The sequence below is a fragment of the Strix uralensis genome, chromosome 22 (genome assembly GCF_047716275.1).
Source record: "Strix uralensis isolate ZFMK-TIS-50842 chromosome 22, bStrUra1, whole genome shotgun sequence".
In the NCBI taxonomy this organism is placed as follows: domain Eukaryota; kingdom Metazoa; phylum Chordata; class Aves; order Strigiformes; family Strigidae; genus Strix; species Strix uralensis.
Window position 1 is genome coordinate 11,230,827 of NC_133993.1, and position 20,293 is coordinate 11,251,119.

At 61.1% G+C, this 20,293-nt stretch overlaps 1 protein-coding gene across 6 annotated transcripts in view; it reads right to left on the reverse strand.

The window, feature by feature from the left end:
* The window catches only part of ZNF385C (zinc finger protein 385C), a 75,959-nt gene that overhangs the window by 37,289 nt on the left and 18,377 nt on the right, over positions 1–20,293 (reverse strand). For 5 of the 6 annotated variants that reach the window (XM_074892066.1, XM_074892064.1, XM_074892062.1 and 2 more), the window contains exon 2: positions 13,383–13,631. In XM_074892066.1, the coding sequence (XP_074748167.1) occupies positions 13,383–13,631 (249 nt within the window). Of the gene's footprint in view, positions 1–13,382; positions 13,632–19,700; positions 19,892–20,293 lie in introns of those variants that run through there. The other variant, XM_074892065.1, reaches the window with a different exon arrangement.

The window sequence follows — 20,293 nt, forward strand, 5'->3', positions numbered from 1 at the left end:
ACTACTCTTCCACACAGGTTGTTAACCAAAGGCAGAGCGTCAGCAGCGCGGGGATGGAACCAGCCCCCCTGCCCAGCGCAGCCGCAGCCCCCCAGCACTCCTCAGCCTGCAGCTCGTCGTGCATGTCCCGCTGGAGGCAAATCCCAAACCTGCACTCAGAGGGGGGGCGTTCACCTGCACCCGCCGCAGAGCCGGGCTTGCTCGGGCAGGTCTGCTCAAGCCGCGCCTGCAGCGGCTCAGAGGGAAAGGGCGGGTGGGGGAACGGGGTGGGTGCTCGGGAAGCAGAACGGGTCTGGCTGTGACCCATCGGGCTGTCCCTGATGCCACCAATTCACTGGGTTCCTTGTGAGGACAGACTCCAGGAACCACAACAGAGCGAGTACTCTGAAACCTACTGAGGGCAGTGTTAAACTCCTCACTGGCTGAGAGGTGACCAGGACAGGCTCCCCCCGAGTTTACACTCCAAAAGCAGCCTGGCAAACAGTGGCCAGAATTGGGCAACGAACACGTCAATAAACGAGAAGGGAAACAGAGGGATAAAAAACCCAGCAGGAAGCTCCCCCCGCCCCAGGTCTGCTGAGCCTTCCAGAGCCTTTCTGGCTGACTTTGTTCACTGAGGATTTAAGGTATAATTTGGGGGTGAAAGATGTCAGATAGCATCAAGACCGATACACCTGGAGGACGTGTATCAGTTTTCTTCTGCTCTGTAACTTGAGCCCCCTCAGAAGCAGAAGGCTCAGGCGCGGAGCAGCCGCTGGCGGTTCATCCCCGCCAGGCCAGGAAGGCGGGCGCTGACCTTTCCTGCTCCCGAGTTTGCTTGGGATTAAGATAACATATTTGAAGGGCTGAATCCGCCCCCCGGGGGGTTCCCACACAAAGAGGATGGGGTTTGTGGCTCGCGTTCCCCCACGACCCCACCGCAACCCCCCCCGCAATAAACAGGGACCCGGTCAAACCGCTGAGTCCGCGGGTGCCCACCCCAATCAGATCAGGGCACCCTGACTTTTTAATTAATTCTTCCTGGAGATTTCTGCTTTTATGCATCTGTGTGGAGGGGTGACCCGTGGCCCTGGCTGGCTGTCCCCGGGGGGGACGCATCCGCCACGGCCAGGAGCCCCTGCAGTGGGGGGGCTGGGGTTTAACTTCAATTTTCCCCACGAAGGGCAGGTCTGGTCTCATCGTGTTGTGAAGAACCAGGATAACAGCCAAAGCCTCGGCTTTTCCTCTCTGTGCTGCTTTAATCCTCCCTGTTTCAGGAGCAGAGAACAATATTGCCCTTTCATTAATCCCAGCTCCTGCGCGAAGTCTCAGCTTTAAACCGCGATGGAAACTACCCCATTAAGGGCCTTTTTGTTGCAGGGCAAAGCATTAAAACATTATTTTCCCTTCATTTTAGTAAGGATCCGCCTCAAAAAGCAGCTTAAAAGTGCTTGAATGTGTACACTCACCATTCTCACTCTTACCAAGGTAACTGCTGCCTGGGTGTCACTGTGGAGGACGGTCACCGTGTCCCCAGGTCTGGGGGGGCTCCTCCACCCATTGTCACCCCCCGAGGGGACGGGGCTCTGGTGTGCCCCAGGGTGCCTGCGAGGAGCCCCAAGGACGAGCAACCACTTGAATGCGGGAACCGCCACGGGCAGGGCGGCAGGACGAGAGCCGGGGCCGCGCTCACGGTAATTATCTTTCACAGGGAGATGTCTAATTACAAAGGCATCCAGGACAGGTCTGCAAATAGGGTGGAGAAACTGGATGACCTAAAAATATTTAATTATCAGGAAAAGGGATGGGAATTACACCTGTAAATAGTTTCAGAGAGAGAGTGTAATATTTTCCATCTAATTTAGGAGGGCCCTCCTGGAAGAAGCAGGGCAGAGGATGTCACCTGCCACCACACTTCAGCGCACGAAGAAACCCCTCGCGCAGCGCCGAGCCCTGGGCACGCACGCACGGGCCACAAACCTGGGGCTTTGTCTGAAATCCCGAGCTCGCCCAGCGCTCCCGGGAAGGACGCCCGGAGCCCACCCCGGCACGAAGGCGCCCGGGGCTGCTAGTGCGGGGCCCACCCGGCACCTGACCTCTGACAATCGGCATCAAGAGCAGCACAACGGCTTGGAAATCTGTGGAAGGGGTTTTGTGACGTGAGGGGTACGAGCTGGGAGCGGCTCTGGAGCCACGTGGACAACCCCCCCCCCCCACCTTCCAGAAGCCCCCATTGGCTCCTGGGGCCTCGACCCCCGCAGCTGGGCGCTGTGTTCGCCAGCACGTCCGCTGCTGCCCCGCCTTCGCTGGGTCTCCAGCCCCAGCCCCCCCAGCTCTGGCCACGCAGCAGCCGTCACGGCCCAGTGTCATTGTCCCCTTCCCGTGGCTGGGGGCAGCCCCCCACGGCACCTGGGGCAGCTGCCTTCCTCCTCCCTCCTCATCCTCGTGCAGATTCCCGGGGGGGTCGCAGCGCTCCTGAGCCCCCATATCGGCTCAGCTGGAGGTTGGCATGGCAACCAGCTACCCAAAATCTTCATGATGCTTAATTAGCCGGGGGGTGATGCTGCTGGGTCTGGTCTTGGCCATGAGGTCCCTGCTCAGCTCCGTGCCCCTCGGGGGGTCCCGGGGACCTGCCGCTGCCCAGGAGCGCGTCCGGTGGCACCAAGGGATGGGCACAGGCCACGGCGCAGACGCTCCCGCTGGCACGGCAACGGCGAAATAGATGAAACTATTACTCATAAATCCACGGCTGTAGAAAATATCAAAGGTGAACCGGAGCAGCATTGTGTGCGAGTTTGCAACAAGCAGCAACAACTCGGAGGCAAGAAGAGGGAAGGAAACCTAATTGAAGGCGACTGTGCAACGCCCGCAGCGAAACGCCGTCCTGCTCCAGCGGACGCCAACCGCCTCCCTGCGCTAAGAGCGGAGCCCCGGGGCCGCCGCAGGGGAAGGTCCTTGTGCTGGTGGGAAACACGGAGGCGCAGGGGCACCCCCCGGCACCCCCCGGCACACACGGGCAGGTCCCCGCCGTGGGGCAGAGCAGTGCCCAGCCAGGAGCATCGCAGACCCCCCGGGCCGGAGCGGCACTGCCCGGCCTTGCACAGCCGAAGCGCGGGTGCAGCCGGGTCAGGCTCAGGGACCGAGCACCCCCACCACGGCTCAGCCCCCGGCTCCTCGCTCCCCTCCCGGGCACAGACCCACCCTCCGCCGCTCGGGCTGTCTCATGTGGCTGGAATCCAGTTTTCTCCCTCCGCCCAACCGTGCCACAACACCATGGGGTTATAAAAAGGAGAGATCACTCTGGGAAAGACGGCATAAAGCATGACCAGGGAAGATCATCTCTTCATAGAAAATTTTATATTGCTTACGACTTACTGTCTGCGAACATAAAACAGTTTAACCAGCCGACCCTAAATCACAGTGACAGCTTTACACTACCCACAAACCTCTGCTTGCCCTCATCCAGCTCAGTCCTACCTACCTCCCCTCCCCGTTTTCCTTCTTTTTTTTAAACACTTGCTCCCCCCCTTTCCCCCGGGAGAGCAGCACACGCGTGTGCACACACATGCAGAGAAGCAGCCGAGCCCGAGGCGCAGTGAGAGGGGCCCAGGGCTGGAGGCTGGGAGGGACGAGCTGCATTCCCGGCCTCGCTGCAGAGACCCCAGACAAGTCACTTGCCCATCGCTGTCACCCCACACCAGCCCCCCCAGCCCGTTCAGCCCCAGGATGGTGCCTCGGTCCAGGGTGGCCCTGCAGCCTGATGTGACTTGGTTATTGGCACCTCTAATCCCTGGTGACAGCAGTCAGCGTGGGAGTGGGATGCCGTGGGATGCCGTGGGATGCCGTGGGATGCTGTGGGATGCAGTGGGATGCAGTAGGATGCCGTGGGATGCTGTGGGATGCAGTAGGGTGCAGTGGGATGCAGTGGGATGCCGTGGGATGCCGTGGAATGCTGTGGGATGCAGTAGGATGCAGTGGGATGCCGTGGGATGCCGTGGGATGCAGTGGGATGCAGTAGGGTGCAGTGGGATGCAGTGGGATGCCGTGGGATGCCGTGGGATGCAGTAGGGTGCAGTGGGATGCAGTGGGATGCCGTGGGATGCCGTGGGATGCAGTGGGATGCAGTAGGATGCAGTGGGATGCAGTGGGATGCCGTGGGATGCGGTGGGATGCGGTGGGATGCAGTAGGATGCAGTGGGACACTTCACTTTGCCTCCCTCCCATGCCAGAGCAGGACAGCAGCCGCCCCCATCCTGTGGTCACGTCCCCTGGGACCACCGAGGTCCCGTGTCCTCCCCTCTCCCTGGGGACACTGAGGGAGCAAAACGTACCTTTGTGCCGGGGCGCCGGCGGGCAGAGCGAGGCGCGCTCATGGTTTGCTGCCGCTTTTACCATTTTTTCCCCAGTTAAAATAAATCCCAGGCTTTCCTCTTCCAAATCTGCTGAGCTGATGCTACATGGGAAACTGAAATATTCCATGGCTGCATGTTCCCCGTTGCTCTTAATCCACTTCTAATTAAGATCACGTGTGACGCATGCCTGAGCTAAGTGGCCATAAAATGCTATTGTTGCAACTTAATAGCAAACCAAATGGAAGAAAATTACAGCAAAATCCAAGATTAAGGATAACTGGCTCACAAAATACAGTGCTTAAAAATAACATCAGGCAATTTCCTCCTGATTTTGGGAAAAATCGTCACCGCCAGCAGCATCCTCTGTGCACGCACAGCTCGGCCTCTGCCGCCCCGGCTCTGGGGTCGAGGCCCCTCGGCAGCGCCGGGCGCGGGGGCCGGTGTGGGCCCGGCTCTGCCATCCCGCCGCCGCAGCCCCGCCGCGACCCCACGGCCACTGCTCAGCCCCCACGCACGGTCCCACCGGGACCAAACCAACCCCCCTGGGAAGGTTCAGAGCCCCCGGGCAGCCCGAGCTCTGATTTAAGCCGATGGTTTCCCAAAGCCCAGCCTTGAGCCCAGCCCAGCCCTGGTACCAGCGGCTCCAGCAGCCGGACACGCGGGAACGCGGCGCTGGCCACTGCGTCTCCCCGGGACTCAAAGCACTAAACCCCTTTGTCCCAGCAGCCAGAAACGGTCGCGGCCTTTTGATGGGGCTGATTTTACGAGAAAGGTGGCGGGGGGGGAAGCAGCACTAAAAATTTGGCACGTTATCAGGGGAGGAACCGGCTGCGCGGCCGAGCACAGGACCGGGGGTCTGCATCCAGGCTCTCCGCTCCCCCGCGGCCGGACGCGGCCGGTGCCCTCCCCCCGAGCAGCACCTTGTGAAGGTCAGACCCATTTCACACTCGGGAGACAAACTGGGGGCGGGCGCGGGGCCAAAAGCCGGTGTCCAATATGTGTGTGCAGCCGGCAGTGGCTGCCCAGGTCTCCCTTTCAAAATGACCCCGTCTCTTCCGCCACCCGTTCACCCCGCTGGTGTTTGCACCCTCCCCACCCTCTGCCATGACACCCCTCGCCCTCTCGGACACGGGTCCAGCTCCCGTGAGACCCCCCCCGTGTCCCCTCACTGCTCTGGGAAACCGCAGCTTGCTCCGCTGCCCCCCCAAACACCCCCGTGGTCGCTGACCCCCATGGCCCAGGCACCAGCCTGCCGGCCCACCTGAAGATTATACTTGATATATATTATCTTAGTTGCTTTACTTCTCATTTGGTCTCTATTTTATTTTTTTTAAGGCAAATCCCTCCCACGGATGCAGCTGGAGCATCCACCCCAGCCCCTGAGACCCCACCGCAGCGGGCTCCGACCTCCTCCGAGCATCACACAGCAGCCTGTGCCGGGCTGCGCTTGCACAAGCGAAACCCAGCAGCTTCTCTTCATCATTTTTTGGCTGAGAGTTTAAATTTTAAGGATCTTTTTAGAATAATGTATCAGGGAAAAAAATCCCCGAAGCCCATGGCCAGAAATCGGGGTGCAGAGCAGAGGGGCAGTGCCCTGATGGGCATCAAGAAAATCCTTCTAGCAAGTTAACAGCTAATCAATTTATTTTTTATTTGAAGTTACCGACTCAATAAAATCAGAGATTAATTATGATACAGTTATTAATCCACAATAAAATGAATAGCTGGGCTGTTCAGAGGGAGAGCAAGTTAATGGGGTATTTTCAGAGGATTTAAAAAGGGAGCTGTTTTCTCCAGATGAATGGGCTGGCACGAGGCTAACGTGCCACGGGGAGGGTTCGGGCTCCCACGGTGCCTCTCGCATGGAGCCCACAGGCCTTTTTCTCCACGCAAAATGGCTTTTTTGGTACACCAAAATCATTTAGTGGAACAGAGATTTTTCTGCCAGATCCTGCTGACGGCGTGAATCTCTCCCCTTCTCTCCCCTTGGCAGCTCGGCTGGGGCCGGGCGGCTGCTCCCCCCAGCTCTGCACAGCACCTGACCCCCCCGGGAGCCTCGGGGACCTCCCCCACCCTGACGGGGAGGGGAGAAGCCTGAGAAGGAAAATGTCCAATTACACAACTGCACTTCTTCAAACAACACCTTCAAACGGCATCTTTAAGATGTGAAAAAAACATTAGATTTCCCCCACTGAGATTCCAGGTTATTCAAATCTGATCTGAAAAGCTATTTTTAATCATCTTTGCTCGCAGCAGAAGGGAGCAGCCGAGGCCAACAGAGCAGGAGGACTCCGTATGCTTGTCCTTCGCTGAATTTACAGCAGCTTAAAATACGAACCCCGCTACCGTCTGGCCACGAGGTCATCGATCGGCACATGGGGAGATGCAGCGTCTGGCGCAGCGGAACATTAAAAACCCTTTAACACAAGGGAGGGCGCGGATCTGCTGTGGTGGAGCCCGGGAGACCCTCACATGCTGCATCAACGTCCCCAGCTCCCGGCTGGGGTCGAGTGGGAGCATTCCCCCGCCAGCCCCGCGAGACCCGCGCCTGCCCTTCCCCACTGCCCTTCCCCACACACCTGCTGCTCCTTTACGTTCCCAGTGGCTCTTTTCCCCATATCTATAACTGATCCCGTCAGCCGACGTCACGCCCAGGGGCCCGCTCGGCCGTGCCAGGCGAGGCAGCGCCGCGAACGTGGCTCCCGGGGCAGCTGGACCCGCTGCTTTCCCTGCTGAATTTCTCCAAAAACTCCCAAAAGCAGGAGAGCAGCAAACCCCTGCAGGAGTTAAGGAGAAAGCCAGAAAAGCCGACTCTCCCCCCGTGGCATCACCGGTGCAGGTCCCCGCAGGCTGCCGACGCTGGTCACGGGTCGGGGCTCCCAGTGAGGGCCGGCACGGCCGGAGGAGCCGGGCACCTTCCCACCGCCCCTGCCCCGGCTTCGAGGACGTCCTGGCCCCAGCCAAGCTGGTGATGTGGTCGTTGTACCCCAATTAGTCCCCAATTAGACCCTAATCCTGCATGTTTGCATATTGTTTAAATCAACACATTGGCTTTTATTCCAGAGAAAGCGCCACTAAGCATCGCCTTGTTTATTAAAGACAATTAAAGGATTCTGTGCGCAACATGAAATTGAAAAAAAACTAGATTGGCACGTGTTTTCTTGGTAATGAACAGCTGAAGAGCTCCGACAGCAGAGAGCAGCAGGGGGAAGGCAGGAGGAAACACTGGCTGGGGCCGACCTCCGCGATGGCGAGTGCCAGAACACACGGAGCGGGACCACGGAGCCACCAGCCTGTTCCCGGCCAGACCCCCAGCTCCCCTCCCTCCGCTGCTCCCCACGCCAGGGCGCTGCTTTCCCCGGCGATGCTCGGGGTGGTTTTCAGGACTCGTTTATCATCAGGGTCATCCCAGCCCAGAACACGAGCATGGACCTGCCCTGCTCAGCACAACCGGCTGTGGGGACCCTCCATTTGTTGGCTGGGAACAGCTCGCCCAGGCCAGTGACGGGCTGGGGGACGCCCGGGGACACCAGGCTCTGCTCGGCAGCGCAGCACCCCGGGACCCTTCTGGGCTCTCGCGCGGTTTGACACCAGAGCCCATCGCTTTCATCTGGATAAACCGGCCTTCGCACACCGCGGCCCCAGGTCTGCACCGTGGGCTGTGACAGAGGAGCCATTCGAGGGGAGCAGCTTCCCCCCAGCACCCAGAACCAGCCCTGCCTGCTGCCACCACCGGGGGGTTCGGCTGGCGCCCCCCGTGCAGCACAGGATATCTCCCCCCAGCAGCCGCCAGCCCCTCCCCGGCTCCCAGAGCAGCACAGGCTCCCACGGGGTCCCCACGTCCCCTCTCGGGGGCCCACCCCCTCTGCTGCAGACCCAGCGATGCTGAAGCTGTCACACCGATTTCCCTGCTCATCTCAAACCTTTCTGCTCTGCAGACGCACCCAGACAGACATTTCAGCAGCTAATTGGGGAAACCGGAATCTTCCCCTTTGCAAGGAGCCGTTCTTTGCGTGCAGTGCCGCTGTGGGGACGGACAGCAGCGGGCAGCCCCAGAGAGGGTTTGGGTACGTGACCCCACGGGGACACGTGGGGCAACCTGGGTTGGCACCGGGGCACGGTTGGCTCCGTGTGTTCTGGCCCAACCGGGCCTCAGCGCTGGCTTTGGGGGAGGTGCCCGGCAGCCCCCAGGGCCGTGGGCTCGGGGCTCGCACAGACGACGCCTGGACAGGGTGCCCGTGCCACCGCCCCCAGCACCCTCCGCCCCCGGGCAAGGGGGGTGAGAGCCGCTGTCAGCTCGGATCTGCCCGGGAAGCCGGGAGACTCCTGCTCCGCAGGCGAGCGCGTCCCCGCCCCGGCTCAGCGAGATGCGAGCTGACAGGGCCCGGGGACACCGGCTCTGTGTCAGCGGAGCTGCTCTTTACATCCCGTGACTTTTTGGGGACACTGGTGGAAGAGCCTTTTTTGGGAGCAGTGGACAGCGAGGGGGTAGATTCCTGAAATGCTCCAGCTCAGCCCATCCTGTGATGGGCAGCTCCTGAGATCATCCAGGAATAAAAAGGGCAGGCGGCAACCCCTGGTCCCCTGCCCTCACCCAGCAGCTCGCACTGGCCCAAAAGCCACACCAGAGCTGTGTCTGCAGCCACCGCTCCCCATTTTGGGGTAGCACAGCTCTTTCTGCTCATTCGGCACCAGAACAGGGGGTCTGGCTCCTGGCTGCCAGAGCACAATGGCACCAAGAGCAAACCGAGCTCACTTGGGCACCCTTGAAAATCACAGGCAGTAATTAAATCACTCTTGACCCAGTTGGATTTGAACTGGCATCTGCGACATGAAAACGTCTTTCATCTGTGGACATCCTGTATCTAACTGCTGCCTGCGCTGCAGTTCAACACGAGACAACAGAAATCTATGATTTGCCTTGCGAGAAAATGCCTAATGAACAATAATTTGTTTTTAAGTTGGGGGTCTTTCTGGCATAGAGCTAATAAATTGTAATGATACTGATTATCACATCTGCTTGCCAGCTAAGCTCCTCCGCAGCTTTGCTCCACGAAATGCGGGTGACTACAGCCTTTGCAGAAATAACTGATGAGAGAAGCCAGAGGGGAGAAGCTCGAGCAGCGTCTGTGAAAGCCGCCTTTGATGTAGCTGTAGATGTCAGTGCGAGACAGAGATTCCAGCTCAGAGGAATATCCCGTCTTTGTCTAACTCAATTATTTCATTTAAGCCATTGTCTTTAAAAACACCCCCTCTCCTCCCAAGGCTCCCCCCGTGCCGACACGTTATCAGAGGCGCGTGAGCCTGCCCTCTCCGGGGTTGTGCCGGGCTGAGCCCATCGCCGGAGCGGGCAGCGGGGCCGGGAGCTGCCCGAGAAGGGGCGACTGCTCCCATGCCTGCAGGCAGGTGCGTTTCCTCAGCACCCAAAGGTGCTGGTTTGGCCGATGAAGGGCTCCAAGAGGAGTGTGATGGGGCCCAAGCAACCACCACCTCTGCCCAGCCCTGCCTGCACCCTCCTGCCCGCGCGGCGGCCCAGGCAGGAGCACAGACCCGGAGTTCGTCCAGCGCTTGTCCTCAGCTCAGCTGGGCAAAGCAGGAGGGGCTGAGCCCCGCTTCTCGGCAGCGGTGGGCGGGGGGTTTGGGGGGAATCAGCCCCTCTCCCTGCACAGGTGAGGCCGGGTGACCCCGAGCACCCACAGCGCCAGCGTGGAGAGGACACGGGCATCACGACAGCCTGTTCCCAGCCCTAATCTGTGCTTCGCGGCCACACGCCCCCCCTCCCCTTTGTCCATGACAAAGCTGGCAAGGACATTTTTAACCAAAAGCGTGGGGGGAAGGTCAGCCCCGGACGAGCGGAGCAGGCTGCGGCGGGAGCAGCGTCCTGCACGGGCACCGCTTCCCCGGCGCCGCGGGGGGGGGCAGCGGGACGGGGCCGGGGGGAGCAGATGCCGTCTGCAATTTCCCAGCATAAGCGAATCGCAGCCCTGCGCCAGCAGAAGCCGACTTCACCTCGGGGCCAGAGCAAAGCGCGAGGCTGTGACTGTGCTGGAGGTCAGGGCCGACGCAGGAGTACACGGCGCGTTCTTGCACGCTCCGAGATTCTTTGGCTCGGTAGGAAACGCGTCCCTGGAGAGTCTCCCGTTGAGCCACAGCCGGGTCCAGGGGGAGAATCTGGAAACTACAGGCGGGAATTTATGAGCCCTGATCCCATTAAAATAGCAGGCAATATTTCCATCTGTCAGTAAACGATGATGAACAGAGCAGCTCCTTTGCATATCCCAGGCCTTGCTCAGACAAAACCAGCACAGGAAGGGCAGGATTTGGCACAGAGACAGCCATTGCCACGTTAGGAATTTATGGATATAAATCCAGCCGGCCGGGTCTCCAGTGAGAGCAGGAGCAGGTATTTATACAGACCCATCCCCAGGGGTCTGCCAAGGCCAGGCCAGCTCAGCCGGGGCCCTGGCACCGACCACAGCGCCCGGCTGCCCACCCTCTCGGTTTGCTGGGGACCAGCATCCTCCCGAGCCGGCTGCGAGCCGGGTCCCGTCAGCACTTTGAGGAGACTCGGTGCTCAGCAGGATGCAAAGTGCTGGCAGGGAGCACAAGTCCAGGATTGTACCCAGGATCCCCCCACGCAGATGGGCCACCCCTGAGCACGGCCACCCCGGGACCCGGGGAGCATCGTGCGTGTGTGGGACACGCTGCTGTGACCGCCCGTCCTGCTGACCGGGGCTGGGGGGGGCAGACAGGGCAGGTTTTACCATCCTGCAACCCGCTACTGCTTTGCTGTTTGCAAAAGCTTTGCGGGTTTGTTTGCCAATCCCTCAGATGTTATTAAACAAACATTCCCTGACCGAACTGGGCCTGGACTCCAAGCCCTTTGCTCCGCAGCAGAGTCCCTGCGTGGCAGCAGCTGGGGCGCAGGGTGCCCGGGAGCGGGGGGCCGGCACTGAACACACCGTTTTACAGGATTTCATCTTATTCCTGCCCTTTCCCCAGCCCCGCAACTTCTCCTCACCCTCACACCAGATAAAGGCATCAATTAGCTACAAAGTGCTTTGGAGACCTCAGCTCATTAATCCAACTCGTTAATTGGTCTGTACGGAAAGGAGGGCAGGTGCCAGGTCAGTCACCCAGCGCGGCTCGAAGGGGGCTGCACCCAGACAGCCAGCACAGCCAGCGCCACCCCCCCGCCCGCAGCGGGGTCCCGGGGAAGCCCCAGCCCCAGGCCCGGCCAGGTGCTGCCCTGGGCAGAGGCGTCCGCACCAGCCCCGGGAAGGACAAATTCCCTTGGTCTGCTGCTTAATGCCAGGTAAACCCCCAGAGCCGCAAGGCTCAGGCAGAGCTGGGCAGTCGGTGCTGTAGGGTGACATTTGCTGTTTCCCTGCTTTGATGCAGGAGAAAATCTGCAGCAGTCAGCGGCACGGGCCCAGGGCAGGCAAATGCCAACAGATGGCACAGAGGGCAGGCAAGTCCCTGCCCTCACACGAGCTCCTGCCTGGCGGCACAGCATCCCTGCCGGGAACCAGCACCCCTGCCATGGCTGATGGGCGAGGGGCTGGAATCACCCACCCACCCACGCAGCCGCCAGGGACAAGCACCAGCCCTTCTCATGTGCTCAGAAAGAGCCCCCAGAGAGGGGCTGAGAGGGCACTGCTGTCACCAGGGTGGCATTTTGGAAAAAAACAGGCAGGAAGCCATAGGTTGGGTTAGTTGGGCTCGGTGTGACGGGGATCACCTCATTGCTCTTCAGCAGAGGCTTTGTGCAGCCACCAGCAGACGTGCTCCATCCCGAGCGGCAGCTGGCAGCTCGTTAACATGCGGCTGCACCTCCTGGAGCCGCTGACAACATCGAGTGGACGTCGCTGGACTGCGCTCCTGCCAGCCCTAACACAGCGGAGGTGTTTTATAAGAATTAGGGAATTAACAGCAGCTCCACTGCCAAAAAGAGAAGCTGTCCCCAGCTCACAGCAGCCTCGGAGCGCTACGCCCCAGCATCGCATCGCAGGGGCGACCAGCAAGTGGAACAGGAGCACGTCCCCCCCGGGAGCTCGGGTACAGGTGCTCGGGGACATCACAAAAGACGCTTCTGCTGCAATGCCCGAGGTCCCATCGCTGAGCCCAGCACCTAAACACTCGGCAAAACAAACCTGTGGACCTTAAAACATCCTGTCAAGGGCAAGCACGGAGCTGCCGTGGCTGCCACTTCTGCTAAGTGGCTTTTATGATAAGCATCGGTCTCTAAATGGAAAACAAAACCTGCCCTTGTTGCAGTGCTGGTGCTTCCTGTCTCACTGGAACAGATCGAGGCCGTTAGACACAGCGACCCGACGCCTCTGCTCGTCCGGGTCCGTGTGCGGCCCGTCAAGGGCCGGTGTCGCAGCAGACGATACGGCAGCGCTGACAGGCACGAGGGACGTGGGGCAGGGACCCCCCCGGGGCACACACCCCATGGGAGCCCTCCCCGGGCAGCCTCTCCTGGGACTGCGGGGAAGAAGCAAGATCCCCCACCACAGACCAGCACAACGGGAGAGTTTGCCAAGGACGTTACAAGTCACAGGGCCAGTGGGATCTGGGGGGGGTTAACAGGGGTTGCCAGCGCAGAGCACCCCACCAGAAAAATGGAGGTGAAGTTTCAGAAGATTGGAGTTTCCAACAAAACCTCCAACCACATTTGAAATTACGGTTTGCATGTTTTGAGCTTTTGAGCAGTCCATCCTTAACCCTCAGCACCAAAATCGAAGCAGCATTTTGAGACAAGAGCAGCCAAACTCGGTAGTCACAGGATGTGCGCGGCAGGAGGGATGTGGTCAAGATGGCCCCTGGAAGCAGGTAGCCAGTAACCCAGAACCACCAGCCACCCCCCTCGCATGCGCTCGTCCCAGCCGCACGAGTCAGCTACGGAAAACCAGGCAGATGCTCATGAAGACACAAGTGACGGACGCCGAGGACACGGCAGAGCGTTCCCGAACATCCCATGGGTCTGGCGTGCCGAGCCCGGAGCAGGGGCAGCCTTTGGGCCCCCTGGGTCTGAGGGATGGGTCCTACCTTGGCCTGGCGGCATCTTCCCCTTGTTGAGCTGCTTGAGGCGCTTCTGGTGGGACTTGCCGTTGTAGTGGATCTGCGCCTGCGCGGCCGAGTTCAGCTGGATGTTGCAGACCTCGCAGAGCGTGAACGACTGGTGCTTCTTCTCCCGCTTCATGCGCTGCTCGGGCTGGCCGGGCGGGCCGCTGGCCGCCTCCACCAGCCGCACCCCGCTCTCGGGGCTCTGGGATGGGCTCAGGGGTCGCTTCATGCCTGTGGGAGGAAGGACAGACCCGCCGTGAGGACGGAGGGACGGGAACGGGGGGGCAGGTGAGGCAGGAGAGCCCAGCACAGGTCCCGCGGCTGCGGGGTGCCCGGGCTGCCGGGATCGGGGGGGGGACTCCCCGAGCGAGAGCAGCAGCGGGTGCAGCTCTGCAGGGAGTTGCTTTAGGCAAGAGGAGCAGCAGCATTCCTGGGAGGCTGGTGCTGCAGCGGGGAATAACCCACTTCCAAGCTTCTAGCACCAGACAACTCTTCTCGTGCCAGTGAAAGTCTCTCTGTTGGCTCCCGGGCAGCACCGTTGGCTGGCCCGGGGCGGAGCTGGGATGGCAACGAGCTCTGCAGGCAAGAAACTCAACTGGAAGGGCTCGGGTGCTGCTCGGGGGTCCTGAGCCCATCCCCGCCGCAGCGGGGGGAGGACGGGCACCCGCCCCTCAAGCGCCGGCTCGCCCACGTTGAGGATGCCCGTCCTGAACGCAGGGCTCGGCAGGAGCAGCTGGGACGGCAGCTCGAGCCCCCGACCCACGCAGGGACAGCACCGGGAGGAGCGGCCCACCGAGGGCTCGGGGTCACCCAGGGACGGCCCTCCCGCGGCCTTCGCCTCTGCACTGCCCGACCCCGGACCGGGAGCTGGGGGGGCATCCAGAGCCCCGGAGAGGCGCGAAGGTCACCCGAGCCCTGCGATCCGGTTACCACCCTGGAGCTGGCAGCTGCCGGTTACAAATACACACAGGCACGCTGCGCCCAGACACCCCGGGGGGCCGAGAGCGGGGGACCAGGGTGTCTGGGGGTGCGCTGCAGCCATGCCCCCGCCACCCTCGGGAAGGGCCGCGCAGCCCCTGCTCGGGGGTTCCTCTCTGCACTCCTGGGGCGCTGGGGACCAGCCCAGGGACTCTGGGTTCTGCCGCCGTCCCGGCCGGACACGGCGCAGCAGCATCTTGGAGACCCTCGCCCTTAACCCCGGGGGGCCCCGGGCACCCCCACCGACACGGCCGGTGTTTCCCCGTCCCGCACCCACCGCCGGCTCCGTCCCCCCTTGCCCGCGTTTGCTGCTGGAGGCACCGGCCGAGCTGCCGCCGGCTCCCCTCGGGGACGAGGCATTTCTCCCCAGAGTCACCCCATTGAGCATGAGCACCCCAAAAAGTGCCCCCGGTTCCCTGAACCCCGGGCAGCCCCGGGAGCCGCGTGGGTGGGTTCGGGGGGTGCTGCGCACCCACACAGCACCCACGCGGCGGGGGGAGCCCCCGCAGCCCCACAAATAAAACGGGGGGGGGGGGGGGGCGGTGCAGCCCCAGCCACGGCCCCGCGGTGGCGCAGACGCTCCGCGCCGGTCCCGGCGGCAAAGTCGGGGGGGGGGGGGGGGCGAGGGAGGGGTGCGGGGGGAGCAGATCTCCTGGACAGGGGGGCAGCGGGGACCCCCCCGCCGCGATGCGTGGGTGTGCTGCACCCCCCCCCCCAATCACCCATGTAGCGAATGCCCCCGGCCTCAGCGGGTTTTGGCATTTTCCCGGCGCCAGACCCATCTCGCTCCCTCCAGCTCCCGGAGGTGACCAGAAGCGATATTTTATCTCCTCTAATAGTGATATTTAGCAGAAAGTAATGGACGGTTTTTCCACGAGTTGTTAATGAAATCGAAGGCAAAAGCCGGGACCAGCGGGGATGGGGGGGGCCCCGTCTGCCCCTCCCGACCCTGCAAGCGGAGCCAGCGCGGTGTCACCCCAGGGGACCTCACAGCCCCGCGCCCACCGCAGTGCTCGCCCCCATCTCTGGCAGGATTTAAGGGCATTTCTGCTCGGGGGGGTGTCTGCACGCGGGGATGGAGCGGGACCTGCGCAGCCAGCGGTGCGTCAGGCGGCTGGGACCAACCACCCGCTGTCCCTTCCAGCCTGACTTGCTCCCCGACTAGCCCAAAATGTTGGCAATGAGATCCTTAAACTCCTGCTCCACCGGTCAAAATACTAAACAGCGTAACTAAAAGAAGCTTTGCATTAAAAAAGAGGTAAATCTACTTTTTGGGAGAAGGATTTAGGAGCCTGAAGTTCGCATGCAGCCCTCTGGTACCTGGTAACGCTGGACTCTCTCTGGAGACCTCAGGAATTTTCCTGAAGCTCCAGCTTCACCTTTCAATCAAAATGAAAGAAAACACACAGTCCCTGTGCTTGAGATAAGTGAAAAAAGCATGGCCTAGCCCTGACAAACCCAAAACCCCCCTAAATTCTATTTATAAAAAAATAGCTGATGTTTTTCAAACGAAACCTCGCGGACTTGGCGCACTCGGGGCCGACACAGCGGCGGGACGGAGCCGCCCCGGGAGCAAAGGCTGCCGCATCGTTTGTGGTCATTCCCCAAAACTCGCCGTGATCGATGCCTGATGGCCCCGCAGCGCCCCGGGGAGAGGGCCTTTACCAGAATAACCATTAGCGGAGCCGCCGGAAAGCAGATCTGGGAGCCGATCAGCACCGGGAATGTGAAACGGGGCCCCGGGGACGCAGCGGGACAGGCAGAGCACTGGTGGGGACGCGCCAGCGGAGGCAGGTCCCTGGGTGCCCTTGGCATCCTCCCCCTCCCCGGGTATTTTTAATGCGATTACATCTCCGGACACAGAGCTAAAATCGGAACATTATGTGGACAAAGTATCCCAAAAGTCCCCCTTGTCTTAAAAAAAGGAACTGCTGCTGCTTTGATTAGACGGCGGCTCCCTGTCCCCGCTCTCGCTGCGGTGTTTAAAGGGTCTGTCCTACCTGCACCCCGCTTGCCTCATTCACTTCATTTCTGCTGCCCCTGTTCTGCTTCGCAGGTGCCAGGACCATAAATTTGGAAATCTGTGGCTGGGACACGTTGCTGCGGGTGTGAGGGCCTGCGGCTCCCTGACTGACGGCTACTTTGGGGCAGACTTTGCCTTTTCAGCAAAGCACTGATGACCTTTTGGGGGAGGGCTGTTACCCCCTTTCACAGGAGGGAAACTGAGGCACAGTGAGGGTTAAGTGACACCCCCCACATCCCCACGGTGACTCAGGGGCTCTGAGCCAAGCCCAGCACCAAGCCCAGGGTCACCATGTCCCAGCTCCGCTGCCCCAGCCCACCCGGGGCCGATGGGGGGGCCAGGAGCAACCCCGTCTTTCGGGTGGTCTTGCCAAGGGCGCGGGGCTCGGCTGGGATGGGGGGGCTGAGCTGCCACCCCCCCACCTCTGCCCAGATTTCATCTGGCTGATCGGCACCAGCGACACCTCCCCAGACCCGCGTTGCCCCCCTGCTGTCTGCACTTTGCTGCCCTTTGCTCGGAGCCACCGAGGTTTGTGCCGGCGAAAAGCTCCCTGACAGATGTCCAAATCTCTCTGAAATAAAAGAAGGTCAGAGCGGCTTGGGTGTCACCGCAGCGGCGAGCGCTGCGTCAGAGCCCCCGTCCTCCCACGGCACGGCGTCTCCAGGACACGCTGACCCCCATCCCGTCCCCAAGGTCCTCAGCCCCCGTCCCCAAGCCCCGGCCACCCACAGACACACCCAGCCCCAGCCCAGGGCTGCAGCACTCGCATCCTCGAGTCCAGGGGAGATTTTCCCCTCGAGTCCTCGCTGCTTTTATTGTTTGCGATCGCTTGGAATAACAAACTGACTCTGGGATTGCCATCGCCTCGTCCCCTGTCCCTCCCAGCCCCCAGCTGGGTCTCCGCGGCCGCGCAGCGCAGCAGGCTGTCGGGCAGGCGGCTCTGCACGCTTAGTTCATAATTTTAAGGTCAGTTTTATACTCTTGTACAGTAGCCCATAACCTCAGGTCTCTCCCTCTCTTTCTTTTTTTTAATAACACCATAAACATGTTGCAAAAGGCTGTAAAGTGCTGACAAATGTTAGAGAGAATTTAAAATCCAGGCATTAAATATCTGAAATAAGGAACAGTGGTTTATAGAGGGTGCAGGACAGCCCAGCTCACGTCTGTTCCAGAGAGCATCCGTGCGGGTGGAAGGGAAGCAGCGGAGCGAGGCTCTGCTGGGCGAGGACACGCTGCTCCAGCTGCTCCAGGACCTTTGCAGCGGCCGCTCGGTTCCCCAGCTGCTCCAGTGCAGCCCCCACGGACCACCCGGCCCCACCAGCAGCGATTTGTTCCCCCAGGAGCCAGACCAGATGCATTTGCACCGGGGGCCCGGGCAGCAGGACGCTGTCCCAGCGCTGGCACTGGCCCCAGGGACGCCGCATCCCTGGGTGCCGGGGTAACGGCTCAGCTGATGCCGCAGCCCAAATTAATTTCAGCCCCTGGAAGACCCTGACTGGTCGCCCGAGCAGTGGGCCCTGGCCTTGCCCCGACCTTGGCGCGCGCACAGCAGCCAGATCCCATTTCCTGAGAGCCCGGCGCCTCCGGGATCCCTTTGCGGGAGCCAGGCTGGCCCGGCCCTGGGGTCCCCTCGCAGGGGACATCCCCAGGGCTGCTCTGGTCACCAGCTGAGCCTTAGCAGCAGCCCCACGCTGGGAACAGCCTTTACTTCAGCTCTTAAACACAAACCACACTCTTCAGACACCGTAACTGCCCGCGCAGGCTGCGGGCACTGGAGCCGCCGCAGCATCCCTCGCCTCGGTGAGCCCCGGGGCTGCACAGGCCGAAGGAACAGCGCCCTGAGCCACAGTTGGCCACCTTCTGCTGGGTGACTTTGCCGGGAGCTCGCGGGCGACAGCAGCCCCTGACACCGGCGGGGAGGAGCGAGGGGGATTAGCGGAGGCGATGCCAGCAGACATCTGCAGCCTGCTGACACATTTACGCACCCTCAGCCTGCAGACGAGGAGCTGGAGCTCAGGGCACGTGGCAGAGGTCTTGCAGCCACCCACCCTCCACGCCGGGGCCCCCCAAATCTCCAAATAGCTGCTTTTTAGCAGGGCTGGCACCTTGAAAAGCAACTGCTGGGCATGATCTAGGTCACTGGCACGGTAGGGTTCTGGCCAAGCTACAAAATCCTGATGAAGAAGCAGGTTCGATGCATGTTGGGTCCTTTGCCTCTGATCCTCCAGACGACCCAAGGACAGACCCAGCGGGGCCATCCCGGGGCGTGGGGAGCGCAGTTAAACGCAGCCCAGCCAGAGGTTTCCGTGCTGATGCAGCCTGAGTGTCTGCCTGGGGTCACTCTCCCGGTGCCACCCTGGCAGGGACCCCCGGGCTCCCTCCTGCCATCGGCACCAACTTGTGTCCCACTGGTCTTTTACTGGGCCTGAACACAACGGACCCAAACACGAGGGGCCAGAACCTCCGCCCAAATAAAACTGCCTTCGGCAGGGAGCTGAAGTGGCATCAAAATTGCTGATCTGAAGATCTGTCCCACTCAGCAATGTGGAGTCAGGGAAACTACCACCTTAACCTAAAGTTCGGGTGAACTTGCTAAGAGAGCACGAAATCTAAAAAAATAAAATCCGGTTTTAGTTCACGATTCCGTAACACTGAATCCACTTTCCTTATCTCTGGCTGAGTGCATGTAATAGTAAATAAAAGCAATGGAAATATAAGAATTAGTATGAAAGTCGCCACCAACAGCTGTCACAAAACTCATTTAAACCCCTCGAGCAATGACCTTATTTGCAGTGGCCCTGTTTGCATTTGCAGGATGCCCAAGAAAGCCAGAAAATGCCACAAACCCTCACCCGAGTGCGACGCAAATCACAGCATCTCATTGCTGGCTCAGTTTGCGCTTTTCTACTGAAATTTGCCGTCAGAGCTGACAGCGCGTCCCCGTTAAAATTGGCTTGAATGTGCAAATCAGCCAAGTTATCCCGTGCTTGGGGGGGTAAATCTCAGCAGAGGGGCAGTTCGAGTCTCGGAGCAGCTCTGTGATTTTGTCGCTGCCACAGGCAGAGGCTGGCCAGGTATTTGCCCCGGGGACCCCGGCTGCCCCCACCCTCCCGAGCCCCCGGGGAGCCCCAGACCCCCCCGGGGCGCAGAGGACCCCGGCTGGGGGGCGGCAGCCACACCATCCTGCCCTCGCACAGACCCCTCGTCGCTGCCGCCGGCGAGTTCCAGCCCACCCACCCCTCTGGGTTCGGGGCACAGGGAGGCTGCGGAGGCAGCGCCTGGTGCCCCCAGACTCTTACCTGGGCGCCGGCAAAGGGGACGCTGAGCCCTCCCCGTGGCAGCTGCCGAGCTCCTGCCCGTGTGCCGCGGCCGCCGGGCACCGCAGACACCCCTACGCCCGGAGAGTTTCCGACACTTGTCTCATATTTCAAGAAGCGCTTCAAAAGCGTTTCGATCGCCACTAAATCAGCCCTCAGCAGCAGCCTCCGACGAGAGCCGGGCTGAGGAGGAGCTGGGTGCCTGCAGCTCAGCGAGTTTCCAAAAAGCCCCGAGCGTCACGCGGGGGAGCGGGTGCCAGCTGGCAGAGGCTGCACCGAGGAGCCACCTCGAGCCAGGCGCTGGCGAAGGCACCCGACATCGGCTCGGTGGGGGTCGGGGGGACGGGGCAGCTTCCCAGGCTGCCTCCAAGGTCGGACCCAGAAAACTCCCCGTGCGGCTTCACAAAGAGGCACCTGCACTGGTAGATGGATGCGAAGGTGACTGGCCTCTGCCCCCCGGGACAGAGGGGGCCTGGGAGACCTGCTACGGCACCCGGAGATGCTCCGATGTCCCAGGCTGAGGGCTAAGCAGGTGCAGGCAGACCACAGATTTCAGAGGGCCCTGGCCATGCCCG